Source organism: Xiphophorus couchianus, chromosome 13 (assembly GCF_001444195.1).
Source record: "Xiphophorus couchianus chromosome 13, X_couchianus-1.0, whole genome shotgun sequence".
In the NCBI taxonomy this organism is placed as follows: Eukaryota; Metazoa; Chordata; class Actinopteri; order Cyprinodontiformes; family Poeciliidae; genus Xiphophorus; species Xiphophorus couchianus.
The window spans coordinates 1,262,721-1,283,204 of NC_040240.1; the positions used below are offsets into that span (position 1 = coordinate 1,262,721).

General features: G+C 41.5%; 1 protein-coding gene across 1 annotated transcript in view; it reads left to right on the forward strand.

Moving 5' to 3' along the window:
* The window catches only part of mipol1 (mirror-image polydactyly 1), a 55,866-nt gene extending 35,818 nt beyond the window's left edge, over positions 1-20,048 (forward strand). The window contains exons 11-14 of the mRNA XM_028036797.1: positions 5,183-5,233; positions 12,413-12,507; positions 16,688-16,879; positions 19,623-20,048. Coding sequence (XP_027892598.1) covers positions 5,183-5,233; positions 12,413-12,507; positions 16,688-16,879; positions 19,623-19,689 — 405 coding nt within the window. The 3' untranslated portion in view covers positions 19,690-20,048. The remainder of the gene's footprint in view (positions 1-5,182; positions 5,234-12,412; positions 12,508-16,687; positions 16,880-19,622) is intronic.
* Positions 20,049-20,484: the final 436 nt, after the last annotated feature.

Consider the following 20,484-nt stretch of genomic DNA (forward strand, 5'->3'; position numbering starts at 1 on the left):
ACCATTTAACAAGTAGAGCACCGATACAGAACCAATGACTATACCAGGAGTGTAGTCTCTGTTTGAATGACAGCCTACCTGACTCCTGTGCTAATGTACCCAGCTTCTGTACTGTATGAGCTGATAGGGATACAAGGACGAGTAGAAAACACAAAGGTGAGAGACTTTACTTTACTCATGAGCAATAGATGGTCTCATCATGGAGATGTTGCAGCAAATGCTGAGATTTTTTTGTCTTTTAGTAGGTGGTCTCAGATTGTACTATTTGCCAGAGAGTTGTTGTACATCGTCTTCATTGGCCTCTGAAGTCATTCATAAGACTGTCGCAAGATTTCCGACCCAGTATTTGAACACATTTGTCATTTAATAAGCCTCATTTGGGATGGTTCAATATGTGGACCGGCCTGCTTAGGAAAACAGGACATTGGTTCTGTTTTGTGCAAATGCCAAGGACACTTGTATGTCCTTTGTTTTATCATACCTTTCCTTCTCAGACCAGATCACGGTCTGGTTTTCTTCTAACCCATATAAAACCCCAGAGGATTAAAATTGTTCAACAACCTGTTCCTTCAGAAAATGGATAACAGAGAGGGTTTTTACAAGTCTGTTGTAATTTAAGTGCACTACTGGACCCACTGGAGAACAACACGGATGATGACATTGAGAGGAGAGTGGACATCATTACAATACACACCACTTTTGCAGGGATGTTGTGATTCAAGCTAGGACTGCATGCTGATTTCCAAATGATAAGACCTGCATCACCCTCAAGGAGCTCCTCAATCTGAAAAAGCAGGCATTTAAGGAGGGGGACCAGGAGAAGTTGAGGTGTGTCTAACATGACCTAAAGAAGAGACTGAAGCAGGTGGTGCTGTAAAAGAACAGTGGAGAGTAATTTGCAGCAAATACCAGAAAGCAATGAGGAACAGCACTGGTCAGATAAGCAAGATTGACAAGATTGAGGGGGATGTAGACTTCCTATTCCACTCAGAAGTAACCCTCATACAACTTATTTACTACAATTTGTCTTGTTCAATGCACTGTAGTCAATGCTGAAGGCCACTGACTTCAATCTCTTCCATAATTGGTCTGATGGAACGGCCACAGCCCTGTTTGTCAGAACCTGTCATTACTCACACCACTCCTACTGGCTGAGGCGTTTATTCCAGTTTACTGCTGGCCAACTACCACACTGATACAGCAGCTGACCCACCCACCACATCTTATCATCCTACTGTTATGTTTTTCCAAGGAGGCATTACCCCTTGTGGTGATGGTGGTGACGGCAGTAATGGTGATGACAGCAGTAGGAGTTTGCCCTCCAATCGGTGGGTTGCCATTTCAATTCCTGCTCTGTTTGCCTAATTCATTGCATCCTTGGGCAAGACGCTTCACCCGCCTTACCTGCTGGTGTTCTGTCAATTTTAGATATAGTAATACGAGAATGTGTGGAGCATTGGTAGGATCTGGTAGTATCCGTACCAGATCCTACACCTTGCAGCACCTTTATGTGGAAATACTTCATTTGCATGTAAAAGATGGTAGTCTTCTAACTGAAGCAGTATGGCGGTGTTAGACGGACTGTAAAACCTTTGACTTGTCCCTCATCAGCACCTGTCGCCTTACATTTTAACCTCTTTCTGATGCCTGCCTCCTTCAAGCTGTACCTCAGTGTATCAACTTCCATCACTACCAGTGACCCCCGCCAATAACACTGCTTCACCGTCTTTTAACAACTATCCCTATTACGTTAACACCACCCCTCAATGGTAACACCTTAATCCCGCCTTCATTCCAGCGCTGCGCCGCAGTGAAATATGTTTCAAATGCTGCCATAATCCTCAGAGAAGAAGAAGAAAGAGCACTCCACGTTGGAGGATCCCACCCCTCCCCATCCCACTCCACCCCTTGTTGCTCGCCGATTCCTCATTCCCTCTTTTCATCTCTCAGGGATTATCTCCCTCAGCAGCTGGGGGTTCTGGGAAGTATTAGAAAGAGGGGGAGGGTTCTTCCTGAGCACTCCAACCCTCACGCCAGCTGGAGCTTCCTGCTCCTTATTGAATTGATATCAGGTAATTACAGGTTATCAGAACTCATCAAACATCACCTGGAGCTGCTGACCACCTCACTCAATGACAAGACCCCCAAAAGGAAACCTGCCGGTTTGATGCCCACGCAACTACCCTGAGTGACCCAAAGGGCAGAAACAACTGGAGTTGCTTGTTGACAGGTGCATGAGTCACTGGAGCACTTCATTCCAGTTTTTAATTAACTTTTATTAGCCGAAATGCAGCAAAAGAGAATAAATCCATAAATTACCTTTTTAAAAACTTCAATAGCTTGCATAACTTCAATAACTCTGAAGATGATTAAGAACACCCCGATGAAGACTGAGCTGCGGCTCTTTGTCAACCTGTCTGCGATACTTAGAAGGAACCCAGGGCTGTTCTTGTTCACCCCGATTAATAATGAATCTCTTCTAATGTCACACTCTAAGCTGAAAAACTTTTCCTTTTTGTCTCTAAATGAGGGAAGTGACAGTGGATTTACCTAAGTCTAATAGCCTCTTTTTTTTCTTACACCAGAAACACTAATGTCATACTAATGCATGCTGGGAAATCTTGTGCTCAGTGTCGATATGACCTGATGGTGATCCCTTAGTACGTGGAATGTGAAACAGAAGTCCAACAATTTAGCAATTCAAGTTTGATTCTGGTAACTTTTGCCAAAGGTGGTCTAATTGTTCACACAATCATTTTTTTTTTCTCCAAAATTGCTCAGCAGACCTGACCCCACATGTACACACACACATTTCTATCATTATTAGGACATTTTATTGACACTAATTCATCTACCAAACTTTACTATTACCAGTGTAAGCCTGCTCATTACTATTGTTTATAGGGCTACTGTGGCTCTTTGGTAGAGTAGTCATCTTGCGACTGGAAGGTTGTAGGTTCGATTCCAGCTTCCTCCTGCCACATGTCGATGTGCCTCTGGGCAAGGCACTTAACTTAACCCCAGGTTGCCTACCGATCTGTGTATCGGTGTATAAATGTGTGTGTGTTTGTGAGTGCGACTGGGTGATTGTGATTCTAGTGTAAAGCGCTTTGAGTGGTCAAAATGACTGGAAAAGCGCTTTATAAGTTCAGTCCATTTACCCTGGTAAAAACCAACCCTTGTTCAAAGCTGTGCTTTTGACAGAAAGTCTGATCCCTCAGCTGTTCAGAAATGATTACTTGCTGGAGGTGTGGACTCTGTAGAAGTTTTAAATGATTGGATCTGACTTTACCCAATCGCTAATGTTTGGTCGTGGTGTATGTAAAGTTCCAGTAACGCTATGAAGCTTACCAGAAATTCCCTGCACTGCAAACAACCACCCCCACCATGAAGACAGAAGTGCTCAGCCGAATGTCGTCTTTGCCAGCAGTAAACTGTCTTCTACATTCGTCTTGTCTGACTTCATTGCTCAGTATTTGGAAATGTGGCCAACACAAACTGAACTGCTTTGTTCACTTCCTCCGCTGCCAATGCAAAAACTACAAATCTAAAACAGCGCAGAAAATCAACATCGTTCCCAGCTTACTCGTCTGATTACTGACTGGCCCGGTTGAAATTCTACAGAAGAAATCGAGGTCAAGAGAAGAACTCCCAGATGGAGCATCGAAGGAAATGAGAATCAAGCAGAATTGCATAAAGCAACTGCCAGTCTGTGCTGGTTAATGGCTGTATCTGCCTATGTATACTGTATATCTGACACAGTTGCATACACTTTTTTATCTCCAGGTAGGCCGGGCTGCTTCTGAGTTTTTGGGCATGTCAAAAAATTCTGTGCACAGACCATGTCAGTTCTGATACGCCATAAGTCTTTTAACACAGCGACCTGCAGCTCAGCAAGTTCAGCCGATGGGGTGACGCACAGTCATCGCTCTCATACTGTCAGAAATCTCCCTGTGCCACACCAACATGGAAAGTTATCAAAAGGGCTCTTCACAATTATGTGACTTTATTTTGTGCTGTGAAATTATTATTGTAAATATGGCATTTTTAAAATATTTTAAACATTTTTTTTAATCTTTTGTGGAATCCTACATATCTTGATGCTGCTGTTATATCTGAATTTCCCAACTGAAGCAAGGAGTAGGACCGGGAAACAGTGCTCCCACTTTTCTTACCTCCTAAAAGCGCTTTGTTTGTATAATTCAAATTTTAAATCTAAACCACAGAGATTAATAAAGAAAAGCCTCAAAAGGAAACTACTTAAAAAAGATGCTCAGGGGAGAACACAGCGAGATCTCCTGCTGAACCTGAAGTGGGCGGCCATGAATCAGTTAAAGGAAATACAGCTACAGCAGAGCCATCATGTCCACAGATATCACCATCTATAATGACTCCTTTGAAGGGTATATTAATTTTCCTTTGAGATTAATAAACTGTTTTTTCAATAATAAAAAGTTTGTGTATGATTGATTTTCTATAAGAAATGTTAGGAGTTGTAAATTTAGCTGGCTTTATAAATCTGGTTAGTGAAGTAGTAAGAAACTATCTTTAACAAAAACTTTGAAAACTCAAGAAAGTTGTGGGAAAAACTCAAGTCAAAACAGTGAAATAAATATAAATCAAACATGATTTGGCTGGAAGGAAGAGGTTTATTCCATCTACATGACGTAGTGCAGGAAGCTTTTATCTACAGTCTCCACCCAGTACATGTGGAAATCACCTTATCACTTGGAAGTAATAAAGTTTAATGAACAAAGAACCAATGATGTCATATTTCCATTGTTTCCCCTCGTAATGTGTAAAGTGAGCATTTTCATGGTCGATTTTTGTTCATTTTTAACTTTTTAGTATTGGTCCGACGAGTAAAACTGGGCCGATATGAATAACAGATGTTTATTTCTATGTTGCTTGTTGTGTGTTTCTGGGTCGACCATGGGGTGTTTGTTTGGTCATGTGACGGCAATAGTGATGCAGCGAAAGATTGTGACGTGTTGAAAGAGTATAGAAAAAAACGATCGATCAATCGGTCTGTGGTCGGCCCGAACATCAATGTTGATATTGGTTATTAATATTTTCCCAGATTTTCATGCCCATGCATCCCTTCATCTGGCTTCCATTATTATTCCAGTGACATGAGTTAATAGCTAATGAAGCGCTGACTCCTCTTTCTGTGTGTCTGCAGTGTAAATGGCTGAAGGAAGACCTGCTTCAGAGGGACGAGTCATTCAGCCAGGTAAACAACTACTGATGATAACTTCAATGTCTGTGCACCTGTTCATCATCCATCCATCCATTATTATTATTATTATTATTATTATTATTATTATTATCCACCCATGACTCCATTCTTGTATTCTTCCATCCATTCATACATTTGCTCCAACACCACTGTGGAAATACAGTATGTCCATATTAGGGGAGGGACTTGATCACATTTTTTTTATTGAATTAATTAATGTAATTAAACACATTTTGTTTAGATAAACTATATATTGACAAAATAGGCAATATTTTAAATTTAAACCTCCTTTTGCTGCTGAATGATAGTTTATAAATGGACATTTGAGCAATAAAGATGAATTATTTAGGTTCTTCAACCATCAGATTGGTGGTCTAGTCATTTAATTTTTCAGTGTTTCAGGAACTCCTGATCAGTCATGGAGCTTCTTCAGAAACTGTAGACGCTGACATTAGCGTCTACACATGTTTAGCATGTGTTGCTGCTACATGTTTAGCATTGAGATGCTAGTTTAGGCTTGATTAGCTCCACTGAAAGGCTAACTCCTTTTAGCACAACTTAAACACAACATTAGTCTTTTCCAGGGTCCCATCAGATCGTTTGTTGAAATGAAGGTTGATTCCCAGTGGGCCAAGAGAAGCGGCTTCGTCGTCCACCGCTGCTGTTGGCGGACGTTGCTTATGCGTCAGATTTATGGGCGTACCATAAATGCACAAGTACAAAGGCTCTGGCCAGGTTCATGTGTAAAAACATGTGAATGTGAATAATGGCGTTAACATTTTTATTGAGTTAAAATGTTTGTAGTTAATTAAGGGACACATTAAGTCCTGGCCCCAGTCCGTAGTAAACCTCTGTGTTATGACGGAAAAATTGATGAAAAATGGATTGTGAACTCCGGATAGTATGGATTTAACTTTTTTAGGAAAAAAGTGAAGGAATCGTAAGTTTTACTTTTTAATTCTCAAAGCCACACTCTGCCCTTGGTGACCTTCTGCACACATGCCAAATACGGTCCAATCAGCGAGATTAGAGGAAATTCTGTAGGAACATTTTTCACAAAAATGTGTATTGGGCCATCTGAGAGAAAACTGGGATAAGAGTATAAATAGCATGTTAAATCCTCCCTTATCTGCATTTTATATGCAGATAAAATGAAAAAGTATCTAAAAATCCTTCAGTTGAAACTGTTCACTCTGTGAAAACTTTGAATCAGCTCCAGTTTGTCGATCACTTTTTGTGTTTCCTGAGGAGAGAACTCCTTCCTCCCTCATCCTGGCTAACATGCATAGGTTCCTGCTTAAACCCTGCACCTGTCTGTGCTTAAGGCTTAAAGCTTACACTTAAATCAAGACTAAAACACTGTAAAGAAAACAAAAAAATCTCATACAAGAGGAGAAGAATGAAATTTTCTTGCTAACAAATATGCTCCTTTATCTCTGCCTGCATCTCTTTTTTCCCTGAAATAAATTAAATTTTGTTATTAATGTATCGCTGCTCTGTGTATCCTCCTCAAGCCTGTTAATTAGGCTGGGCTCTGGGGGGATTAGAACCGGGAGAGCATTTTAATTTCACACAGAAACATCAGCAGCTGCCATCAAATTAACGCCAGACACTCAGTGAGCTGCTGAAATCCTGCAGCCCAAACCACAAACCACAATTCCTGGCTGAACTTTTAAATCAGGCCTTTGAACCGACTTGAACCTAAAGTTTCAAATCAAACTAAAGGATGCAGCACAATTTACCGTGACCTTCTAACGGTATGTGTCGATTCCAGACCTGGACCACATACCTGAAATGTTACAGAGTACAGCTTGTGACCATTATTCAGGGTTACTTGAGCAGAGACGCCTTTAAAAGTTGCGGGACGTGATGGAGGTTGATGTAACCTGAATGCCACTGTGGCTTCAACTGAAACTCTGTTCTGGTGAGAGAAATTAATGAGGAATTTGTTCCTCTTGCTCCCGATTAGGAATAGTCAGCCGAGTTTATTTATTCAGTCGCTTTCATACACCAGGCAGTCCAGAGCATCATCACTCTGAGGACATGAGAGGAAAGACGGGCTTCAGTTAACACAAATATTTAAGTTTAACTCAAATAGAACCTACATTTTAAATTACACATGGAGAATCAGCATTCAGCTTCTATCATCCACAAATCTGGAACAAACAGAAAACAGCTGAAACACCGAGTTCCTTTAAATGGAGGCTAAAACCCACCAGTTCAGAGCTGCTTCTGAACCATTATTGGTTGAAACTGGTTGGTTGACCGAGGTGCTCTTGCTGCAGTGTGGATGGTTCATACTTGGATTTCAGCCTGAGAGAAAACAGAGTCAGCGCAGTGATTGGAGAACTGGTTCTTATGGGATCCATTTTACTGGTGGTGCTCAGGAATCTGAAGGCACCGTTTTGGATGAGCTGCCACCTGCCTACCTGATTTAAAGAAAAAATTACAAAATTTAAAGACATCTACACATGACAGACCTGGTTACTACAATCTAATTACTAAAAATAAAAGCATGCAGTAGTTTCTCTGTGCCCTGTTTTGACAGGAAACCCTTTATTCACACAGTGTTTTAAGAAGACTGTAAGCTGATTTAGTATGTCTTTGTGTTGGTTAAGCACTGCGGTTTCAAACATGCTCTGTGGTCATTAGTCTGGTTGAGCGCTGATCTCTGTTCTTCTATGTTTTGGACCAAAACCAAAAACTTCTGTCTTACATGTTAGTGGATACTCTGACTCATTCACGAATTTAAATTACAGACAAATCCCTGGTGACTTTAGTTAGACTAGAGTCAGGAGGTGACAGAGATATCAAGCTGTGGCTCTTCTGCATAAATACAGCAGAAGATGTTGCGATATTTTGTAAAGTGAGCTATGGGAAGTTGATAGATGTGAAATAAGAACTGCTCCTTTAGGAACCTCACAATTCACTGTTCTTGTCCTGTGATGCTGTAGGCCTGTTTCTTTTTCGATGGTCCATAAGGATCTTGGTAGAGTGCATGACATTATGTATCCTGTGAAATATCTGGACATTTTAAACAAAATTCTGGTTAACCTTTACCAGTAAACAGAAAATGGACATCAAGTTTGGCTACGTCTGTATATAAATCCCTTTAATGTTCCATTCAAAGATGGCGCCTTCATAAGAAAATGTTACTCAGCGTTTGTTTTAAGCTTCTCATTTTGGCCAAATGTTAAACACTAATGAAGCAAATTAAGCAACCAGTCAGATTGGTAAAAAATCTAATTAAGCTGTGAAAGATCATATGACTGTGCACATGACCTGTCTAAGAAAAAATATTTTTAACTTGATTAAAAATCCTCGAAAAGGTTTAACCTGCAGAAAAAAAGAAAAGTGGATTCAGAATTATAAAAAGAAGCTCATAAAGCGAACCAGAGTTTGATGAAATGAAGTTTCTTCCTTCTACATGCAAAACCGATGAGTTTTCAAAGTGATAAAAAATTCCACCCAGTCAGTCTGGTAACAACCTCATTTCTTAGAAAGCTCTCAGAACAAAGAACCATATTTTTCCACTATTTTAATACAAATAGGTTAAAGATCTTCTCCATGCATGGGGCTTAAATATGCAGTGTAACATGTGAAAAACTGTTATGTCGCAAAAAAGATTCCATATGAGCAACTGCAGGGCAATATGAACTGAAAATGATATTCCCCCAAATGTTTTGGCTTTACTTCTCACTTTTATGCATATCCCAATATTTAAAGTATGTTCCTAATCACTGTATTAATGTTCATCCCTACAGTATAATGCAGTGGCGAAACATGTCTCTGACAGAATATATATCTATTTTATTTATAGAATAAAAACAACAAATCTTTTATTTCACCAGTTTATGTTCCTTTAAACTGGTAAAAAGCTAAAGGTAAGCAGCAGCTTGTAAATGGACTGAACTTTTATAGCGCTCTTCCAGTCATTTTGACCACTCAAAGTGCTTTACACTAGAGTCACTAGAGGCACTCACAAACACATGGCAGGAGGAAGCTGGAATCGAACCTACAACCTTCCAATCGCAAGACAACTACTCTACCAAAGAGCCATCCATCATCCTCCTACTACTTCCTGTCTTAGTGTTTTCTGCCAGTTGTCATCAGGTTGTTGATCATGTGACTTTTATGATGCAAAAAAAAAAAGTGTTTCCATTGCAGTTTTGTGAGATACATTAATTTCAATACAGCCAAAGAAAACCACCTCATCTTGGTGCCAAAACTTTTTATCGTAAAACGTGGGTTTTTTCAAAAACACAAGCAAATTTATTTTCATAGCTCCAATTTGAGCAACTTTAAGGTCGATGGGAACGCAGCTATCAAATAGTGAGTACGCTGACAGTTAACTGTATCACCTCGGTGTTATGCAGGCAGTACATGGACAGGTTTTATGTTTTTGTGTGACGGCATCAGGATTCTGGTTTGGGACAAACCGTAGCGCTGGTGGTCTACCCTAAAAACGACAACCAGAGGTGACCTGTAGTGGGTCCCTGTGGCTCCCCTCACCAGGAAGCCACAGAAACCAAACAGCTGACAGGGTTGTGTCTGCGTTTTGCTGCAGTTTTGGCGTTATGCTGTTCATCTGAAGCTGCATTCTGCGGGTTCCAGGTCAGCCTCTGTCTCTCTTTGTGACGGCTGCACCTCTCGGGTCCTGGCTCCCACTCTGTCTGACTCTGAGCAGAAAGTCTGCAGCTGATTATGTGGTTTTCATGTGTAAAAAAGGCTTATGATATTAAGCTCATTCTCACCTCATTTCTGCTGCCTGAATGAGCTCTTTCCTCTCCTTAATGTCCTCTCCTGTTCACCTCAACTCTTTTTGTTAAAGGTCAAAGAACGTTCCCTCGTTCTGTCCTTCCTTCCTCCTAACCCCTCCGGCTCCATCAGCTCCAACTTCACCTCCCATCCTCTTCCTCTCCCTCAGACATGGCCAATAAAGAAGCCGTCATTTTATTCTCCTCCCCCGTCTCTCCCCTGCCTCTCTAATCTGCCCTCATCATGTCAAAGGTCCCAGCACAGTAGTTTTATTACCTCCTCCCACCACTCTTCCTTTCTTTCGTTGACCTTAACTCCTCATGTTAAAGGTCAGCTCTGTGTCGCTCCTGCTTACTGATCACCTCATTTGGAAATGATTCTGATTAATAAGGCGGGCAGCCCTTTTGAAGCGTCTCCTCCGGCCCGGCTGGAAAAGACACATATTGACTCTCTGGGTTTGGTTCCTCTTTTGATGTCTCACTTTAAACTCTCAGACCTCGGAGGCTGTAATTAGAATAGAGCGGGAGGAAGAGGAGGGGGACAGGGTCGGGCCTGTAATCCCAGCTGGAGTCGGCCTCGACACACTTTTACCTAAGATACAGTGGGACTCTGTGTCCTGGAAGAGTCAGCTGATGGGTTTAACACCCACAGCAGAGTTGATTGATGAGTGGAGTGAGGGTGTAGCAGGTGTGGGAGACCTGCTGGATTTTGGTAATGTTTCACTTTCTGTATTATTTGTGCTCATGTTGTCTTAAAGTTTGGAAGTTTACCGTAGTTGAGTATTTAAAGCCATGACGTGTTCATATTAAAGGGGCGGTATTCTGAAACAGCTTTATTTGTAGCTTTATCTTTTCCTGCCTGGACTTCGTCCTCATCCCTGAGCACCACCCGCCTTGAATCTGCTAATAAATATCTGGAGAGAAACCAGCTGACTCAGCACCTTCCTTAATAAAATAACATGTACAAAATTAAACTTAACAACTGCAAACCAGCGTAATAAATAAAACGGAGTGGTTGGACCAATGCCCAGACTTTAGTCCAGCAGGAAACCTGTGAGCTGAGGCTGAACCAGGAAGTGCAGAGGAAGTGTTGTATGTTGTCATCCTGGACGCTGGGTCGGCACCACGCAACACTGATGTGAAATGTTGACATTGTATTGCCTGATCTTTATGAATTTATCATTGGAAGCATGTATTTAACCTTATGGCAAATTCAATGAGACGCTGCTCGTCTGACATCAGTCTGCCTGATATTAGCTGGTTAACAGACTTCTGTTTATGCAAGCTTTACTTTTAAAAGAACATTATCTTAGGAGGAATGTCCAGCATCTGATCATTTCCAGCCCATAATATTCCAAGGCGCCGGCTGTCTTTCTTGTAAACAAGAGAAATGAAAGTGACCAGGTGGAGAGGAGCGAATAGGAAACGGCTCTGCTCCAAACTCCACTCACAGCATTTCATTAGAAGAACTTAAATCCATAAGAGAAGTGAGACAGAAAATGTGAACCCAGTTTTGTAAAACCCTGACATACCAGGAGGCCAGTAAGTTACAGCTGAAACCAGATATTTACATATACTAAAGAAAAAGACACAAACTCATTTTTTTTTCCCCTACTGTGTGAAGTTACATCAAACCAAACATTTCTTGTTTTATGTCAGTTAGAATTACCTAAATTATTTCTATTTGCTCAATGCCAGAAAACCTGGTGAGAACATAAATGTTAATTTTTTAAATTTTGGGGGTAATTTCCCTCAAATTCAACAGTTTTCTCTTTTGACCCAGTACCAGAGCCATCAGGTCACGGTCGGACTGATCTCACCATGGGGCTCATTCACTGAAACTTTCCATCATTCAATGTTAATGTAGGTCAATAAAGGTCAGCTGCAGTACCATAAATAAACCACATCATTCTGAATCTGTTTTCAGCTGCTGCTCCATACTTTCTATCAGACTTTAGTAAATCCAGACCCACTCCTCAGTTCACAAACCTCTACAATCCTACTCCCCACTGTGTCTTTAAATGCACCATCAGAAGTGGTGCAGGAGGCGGCAGTAATGTTGTGGTGTGGGATCAGGAGCTGATGTAAATGCAATCCTCATTATCAGGTGTGTTGACATTTATGTTAATGAATTAGTCAGTTAGCTAGTTAATTAAGCCTTTATTTAAACAGTCAGTCCTGTAGTTATACAGAAGTTGATCTCCTTGCTGCTCAGTGGGAACGCACATTTAAAGCACAAACACACACTCTGTGGAGTGTTGTTCTACGCCCCTAGACCCACGCATGCATTTTTCTGTTATTCACTCAGAATATGAGTGATGGAGCAGAAAAGCTGTCATTTAATTAAAGCGTTATCACTTTAAGCTACTGTGCTGAGGACTGTTATGTCTGACTGCCATGTGTTTCATCTGGGCAGGAGGAGCTGCTGAGGCTGCAGAAGGAGAGAGACGCAGCTCTGGACGACAAACAGAGGCTCCAGGCTCAGATTCAGGCATTACAAGCCGATCACAGGTTAGTGACAAGCAACAAGCACAATTGTTGCCGTTGCTGTCTGGGACCTGGTTGTGAGCCTCAAAGACCATCGGGCAAAACTAGAAACTGTTTTTTTTTTTTTTTTTTTTCAGAAAGTACATCCTCTCCTTTATTTTGATCTAAAACACGTTTCAGATTCTATAAAGCAGCCGATGTCTGAAACGTTCTTCCCTGGACAAATCAGACCAGACAGGACAGCTAGTGGCTGTTTTGGCTCTCCATATTTTTCTAATCAGTTCATTAGTTAATGATTATTTTATACCATATTTAAAAGAAAACAGAAGAACTTGACTTTAGTTTCAGAGCATCTCTCATGTTATTCTGTCATGACACAGTGACAGTTCTAGCAAATAGGTACAAGAAAAATGTTTGTAAAAGTTGCATACTGCAGCTTTAATAACGGTAAAAGTTCCCTGCTGTGCAAAGACTCTTCCCTGATTTCAGATTTTTCTTTGTGTTGCTATCAGAATCACATTTCTGATATCAATGTGATTTTCTGTAGCATTTAAAGAGTCGCCAGTGTAGAAGAAATTTGGATCTTGGTCCGGTCTGACCCAGTTTAAATGTGTTTCACATTCCTTGCACACACCTTAAATATACATTTTCTGGACGTGTTTTTCACAACCAGAAAATGACTCATGACTTTTCTTTAGCTAAAGCAATTTTAAAACTACAGTTGGCAAAGTGCAAACAACATGTATGTTAAGCAGCTGACAGCAGGCTCTGCCTGAGCAGATAGCTTGACTGATTAGCCTGCTGATATCGATTTGTTGTACTTGTGTTATTCTATGAACAGCAGAATTTCAAAAATATTTGCAATTCTCCACAATCAGTATTCCACGTAGAAAAGCCAGATTTTGCTGGGAATCATCACGTTCAGGTTGCTGGGATTTGGCTGGATGTTGTTAGCACTGGATATCTACTATAGGAATAAGGCTTTTTGTTTTAAATAACTGCAGTTATTATGTTATACATTTTGTTTTAGATTGTTGTTCAATGGAAGGCAGAGTTTCAGAAAGAGAAGGAGATTTTAAAGGGACAGAGGCCCAATTTGTGTTGAGTTGCAAAGTAAAATTTCTTTTACGTCATGTTTTATATAAACAACATTTTTATAACAATTGAAGGTCACATTGTTAATTAATTGTACGATAAAATGGCACTATGTGCCTGGAAAATACATCATACTGCCCCTTTAAATAAACTGATTTAACCAAAATAGGTTTTAGTGGTTTTCTTCTTGCTGTTAATCAGAATATTTAATCAATATAAATGTTGAACTATTTATCAACTCTGCAGCCAAGTTACTCATCAAGAGACGTTTCAAGTGTTTTCACAGCTTAAAAAAGAGAATATGTTTTTATTTTTGATCCAAGATGATGTCCAGAGGATTTGCAAACTTTGGGAAATCACTGATAATAACAGTACCAAGTGGAGAATTAGCTCCACCTGCTGTTTACCTCTCCAGTCCACATTAATGACCTTCAGCTACTGTGCTTGAAGACATTTTATCAGGATTCAGAAGAAAGACTTGAATTTTTACTTGGAGTCAGGGAGTGTGTACATGTTCAAACAGAAACCTGTCTGACAGCAACAAACACAAAACAAACACGCAGCTTCAGTGTGTGTTCAGTTAGTTCTGTCTGTTCTCTAAAGCTCTGTTTTGTAAAGAATGACAGATAACTCTTATTTCATCCACTTTGTGCCATAGAAGGAAGTCGGGCAGTCTGATGTTAAAAACATTTTAACATCAAAAATAGAGTAAAATGAGTAAAAAGCCATTTTTGGTCATTTTGATAAAAGCTACTGAAACCAAGCTGGATCTATGGGAAACAAACAACTCATCCTGTTAAATCATAAAATAACTGACTGACTTTGTTTTGGTTTGGTTTCATGAGCCACACCCAGGACTGATCACTACCAGAGCCATAGAGTCAAAACATTCCCTAAACACAACCTGTCTGACAGCTTGAGGTAGGTAAGACGACACACAGGTCATAAACCACACAAGAATCAAACTCATTTCCATCCATCAGTCTGGAGAGAAGAGTTACAAAATCAGAGAACGGCAGCGAGAACAAATGGAGAGACTATGGAACAATGGAGAACATTCCCAGGAGTCGGCAGTCTGCCAGAATGACTTCAAGAACTCAACAATTCATCCAGGAGGTCACAGAATGACCCAGAACACCATCTACAGCTTCACTTTCCTCGGTTCAGGTCAGAGTTCAGGATTCACTAGTAAGAGAGAATCCTGAGGATTCTTCATGATCCTCAAACACGATGTTGGTAGCATAATGCTTCACTTGAAGCATGAATTCTGCTCTGTAACAGAAAATCCCAAAGGAGATTGACCTTGAACTTAAGGTCATCTCTGCACTAGGACAGGTGTCCAACACACACCAACAGAGCCATTTCTGAATAGCTGAACAAAACCTGATTTCGGAGTGACCTAGTCAAAGTTCAGACTTAAATCCAATTGAGATTTTCTTTTGTGACTGTGAACAAGCCAGATATGCTCAAAACGCCTTCAGTGTGGCTGAATTAACTGTTAAATGAAATTCCTACACAGTGATGGAAAACATGTAGCATTGACTCAGGTTGTCTGATATTAAAATGAGTTAAAGGGGCAGTGTCATGTAAAATCGACCTTTTTGAGCTTTACATCATGTTATAATGTTATTCCCTCATCAAAAACATAGCTGCAGTGTTGCCTTCATTCTTTCATGCATGTTTCAGAAATACTTTGATCTCCATGGCAACCATTCAACTGTGCAAAACGCCTGGGTGGACCTAGCTCCGCCTTTGAGATGCAGCTCCTCCTCTGCAGTTTCAAGCATCCCTCCTCCATGACTCCCCCCACTCAGCTCCTTCAGACTAGCCAGCAGCAATTAGCAAACACCTGTTAACTCACAGGAGCTGCTTCTCAGTACAACATTGGTAAAAATGCTGTTAAAGTGTTAATAGAGGAGCCATGTTGTGGTGACTCCCTGGAGGCACGGGAGTTTTTAAAGGTCCAGTTACAAGGTGTTTGATTATGAAATCAAATTTTATTTCTTTTAAGTCATATCTGATATATATAGCCTTTTATAACAAGTGAAAGTAACGTAGTTACTTGATTACATTATAACATGGCATCATCATGTGCCATGGTAAAAAATACTGAGGAAAACCAGAGGAAATCTGTACGGAGGCCGATAGTTTTTCTCAGCTCTGTAAATAATATTCAGTCAAAGTGTCAGAAAGAGACACTTTGACTGGATAGGGGAATGATAAGAAGCACAAAAGTGGTGGTTTTGATTCATCTCGGTCCAAATGCAGCCAGTCGACTGGTGACCGGAGGAATCTGGATAACCTGTAGAATAATAACAGGAGTAAACAGCCGGCAATGAGGACGACAAACAAACAGTAATTAGATAAGACGTTGTGAGGCAGATTTGAACCACAGAGAGGTGTGTTTTGGGCTTTAAGACCAGTTGGAGGATTTCCTGGAGGGGTCCGAGTCCAGTTCTGAGCAAAGCAGCTGCGACAAAGTGAAGCAGAATAAAGATGAGGAGTGAGTCCGTCTATGCTGATGAAAATGTGAGCCTCCATAAATTACTAGGATTGATGCTGGACGCCTGCAGAGACACCTGACGAGGCTGCAGAAAGCAGGCGGAGCAGGAAGACATTTTGTTTTCGCTTTCAGTCTAGATGAAGAAAATAAAAACTCTGCTTTAAAGCAATTTATTTCTCCAGCATGTTAAATTCACCGTTTGGTGTGTAGAGCTAGACTGAATGTAAATCTGACAAAGTTAGATTCAGTTGTTGAACTGTACAGTGTGTATCAAGGTGTGTTTTTTTTCTTTAGTTTTTATTTTATGCATGCCACAATTTCCAGAAATGATTCTGTACAATTGTTGAATACAGCATTTTATTTTCTGTCCACTTGGCAGTTCTGCAACACTTTGTTTTGGTCTGTTACATAAAATCAGACGAAATGTGAAACAGTTCAAGAGAGCACTAAAAGTCAATAAACAGCAAAACCCTGGAATCATTTTAGCCGGATTTTGACTCGAGCAGGCAGTTAATTCAGGCTGTTGTTGAAGATTTAATGAGATGAACATTATTCTAACCAACCGTGACCCGATTCCTCCTCTCCGTCCTCTTTCTCCTCCGTCAGCTCTCAGGATCACGCCCCTCCATCCCAGACGTCACTTCCTGCTGAGTCTTCTGCAGACCAGAAGGACTTGTCCTCCCAGGTCCAGTCTCTGGTCGTGCAGCTTCAGCGGCTGTCCAGGGAGAAGGAGGACACTGCTGCTGAGCTCCAGCGCAGCCGGGTGGCTGAGCAGGAAGCCAGCGAGAGAGTTTGCAGGTCAGTCTTGGATCTGTTCACTGCCTGCTGCTTCCTCGTCCCATCAGGCTGAGACGAAAACGGCCTGACCGCTCTGACCACATCTGCTCTGTTTTCACCTGTTCTGTAGTTTGATTAGTTTCTCTGCAGCTCCAGAAATGGACTCTTTAGTTTCAGGAGTGCATTTCATTAAATGACAGCCTTCTGTTTATTTTGTAATATTCCGGCTGATGTCAGCTAGTTAATATTTTTATAACTCAATTCAGTTCAGTTTTGCTTTTTTCAATCTACAACCCAAAAATTTCGATCATCTCCATTCTGCTCTGTCTTCTCATTAGTGGCAGGTGGCTGCTGGTACTGAGCCAGGTTCTGGTTCTGCAGGAGTTTTTCTCTCCACTGTCGCCACATGCATGCTCAGTATGAGGGATTGCTGCAAAACCAACCAAAGCAGTCGTCTGCTGTCACCACGTCGTCATCCAGGAGGAGTGAAAGCTGTGAAACAAAGACTCAGTGCAATCTGCTGGTTTCCTTGGAAACGTTTTAAACGACCTTGAAAACTAATTGAGCTTTCTGCATTGTTTGATAATAGAGCAGTTATGCTGTTATCAAACTGCAAACAGTGCAGTGCAAACCACACATCAGTTGATATGTATGATTGACTTGAAATGTTTTTTTAAGTGCCTCGAGACGACAAAAATATGAATAAATTCAGCTGAAATTAATTCGAATTATTCATAACACACATCGGCTAAAGGCACTTTACAGACGAGTCGGTTCCATCCGGTCATGCAGACAGATTCCAAGTCAAGTACAAAATTCTAAATCGGTTTTATTTTTCAGACAATGCAGTCAAGTTCAGATTATTATTCAAACTGTCTATAAAGTTTTCTAAGGAAACTCGGCAGATTGCGTGGAGTCAGTGACATAAAGTGATCCATCATACATGCTGCATGTACCAACAGAGAAAAGAGAAAACTGTCCTTTAACCGGAGCAGACCTCCATCAGAACCAGAACCCGGTCCACTGTTGGGCCTCGTCTGCCAGTGGAGCTGGTTCCACACGTATGTTAGAGAACAAACAGCCTCAGACCTTTTGCAGCAAAAGCAAATGATTTGGATCAGCAGTGCTGCCAACGCTGATGGTGTCATCCAGAACATTTTACCAAGAAAAACTGCTGCCTGGAAACGAAGCTGTTAGCATGTCAGGACAACCAGCAGTCTGCAGTCTGGGAGCTCCCTCTGGCCCACAGCATGACAGGAGTTACAGCAACATTTGATTTCCCTTCAGGATGAATCGAATGTGTGTTAAATAAAATCATCCTGAATACATCACACCCTCTGAAACATGGCGGTAGCAGCATCATGCTATGGGGATGCTCGTCTTTGTAGAGACAGATGGGAAGAAGGTTGGAAAGTGATTCTTTTTTTTCTTGATTAAATCTGTAAATATTCTTTATGGTGCAGCATCACCGTCTGACCCGCATGTGACCCAAAGTCCAGCTGAGTGTTTCCACCAGCAGCTGTTAATGGACCGACCTTCTGCTGTCTGTTCCAGGACTCAGAGGGGAGATGTTCACCCATCAGTCGACAGTAATGGGAATGCACCGATTGCACTTGTCTGGCTTGTCACTGATCTTTAAAAAAAAAAAATTAATACTGATACTAAAAAGAAAGTTGCTGAGTTGAATATTGTTAACTGCAAACATGCAGACATTGACCCGGTGGGCAGGTCTGCCAGGGCAGAGTGATGAAGGTCAGTGGCTGATTCTCAGACGTCTGTCGAGCCAGACAAGATCGGCTTCACTTGTATCGGCTGACAGCCCATCAGGAAACTGAGGCCGATTTCTGGGTGCCCGGTGCAGCCCTAGATAATAATGACCTCACAGAACGCCGTTTTCATGTTAACGCTCCTGATCATGGAGGGAGTGTCTGGTGGGAACCAGCTGCTTCCCGTTGATGGAGCAACAGGTTCCCTCAGAGACTCTGGAGGTGTTCAAAGACTGATTAAGTATGTGGGACTAAGGAGATTTGGCTCTGATGGCTCATATCCAGCAGTCTACGGCGCGAATGTCCCTGCAGCCGAGAAAATCAGGAGAGAACTAAGCCTTGCAGGTTTGGATTCAGGAAAAGGGAAAACGCTCCGGTTGAACGTGACTTCTTCTTCTTCTGCTTCTGCTGCTGCTGCTGCTGCTGCTGCTGCTGCTGCTTCTCAGCTCATCAACCTGAAGATGAAAGGATGAGATCGGTGATGAAAACAGCTTAAATCCTCTGTCTGCGTCCCGCGCTGTCCTCCTAGACTCAAACCTGGGGCTTTCTGCAGTAATTTGGCTGCCAGCGGGGGGAGCGGAGTACGGGGGCGGGGGGGAGTGCCTTCCAAGTTTCTGGGCTGTGAAGAGGAATGTTTGCTCTCTGATGGGAAGGACTGAGTCAAATCTGCTGCTTATTACAAATGGGGAGTTTAATTTGAATAGGAAAGGGAGAGAGCCTCGCTGATTGTTAGAAGGTCATCCAAACCTCTCTCTCTCTCTCTCACACACACACACACACACACACACACACACACACACACACACACACACACCGTCACATCAACATCTCTCTGCAGTTAATATTCTCATTGACGGTTGTAAAGTGGACTTTGCCGTCGGCGGTGCATGCTTTGCTGCAGCACTGCATTAACCAGCTGAGACCTTCTCCTGTCCGCTCTCACTCAGGTCTGCAGGGTTCATTGTCCCCTCGGTAACCCTCCTCTTCCTCCTCCTCAGGTTGGAGCGTTTGGTGGAAGTGTTGAGGAAGAAAGTTGGAGCAGGAAGTCTGCGTGCTGTCGTCTGATTCATCAGATCCTTTTAATGTGACCAAACTGATGGTTTGTTTGCTTTTTTTTTCTTTTGTACTGTTGAAGCTTTTCTACTTCTTGTGATTAAAACTTGGTCACATGTGGAAGCAGCAGAAGAAATTAAGCAACATGTTTGTCTTTGTTTTCTTCACTTGTTTTGCATGTGAAAGTGTTCTCAGCTGGAAAACTGAGCACCTTTACTTTTTATCCCGCGTGTTTTTCTCTCCTTGACTGGAGGCAGAAAATGAAATAAATGTGATTATGTCATCAGAACTTGTTTGATGCTCAGAGATGTGAGTTTTTTTACTGCCAGGCCTGTTTGGGTGATTCTAAATAAATTGTATTATACAAAAAAGTATTCATTTATTTCCATAAATAGTTTTAAATGTGAAACTTGTACACACAGGTTGACACATTTCAGCTGTTTGTTGATTCTGTAAAGAGTGAAAAATTAAAGTAAAATCAACTTGTTTTGAGCTTTACATGATACTATGATGTTATTCTCTCATCAGAAACATACCTGGAGTTTTGCTTTGATTATTTCATGCATGCTTGAGAAATCCTTTAGTATCCATAGCAACCATTCAGCTGTGCAAAACACCTGGTTGGACCTAGCTACGCCTTCTAGGACACAGCTCCTCCTCAGCCCTTCCCCTCCTGCAGCATCCCCACTCAGCTCCTTCAGACTAGCCAGCAGCAATTAGCAAACGCCTGGTGGAACTGCAGAGCTCCTGATAGGAGCTACTTCTCAAAGCAATGTTGGTAAAAACATTGTTAAAGGAATAATAGAG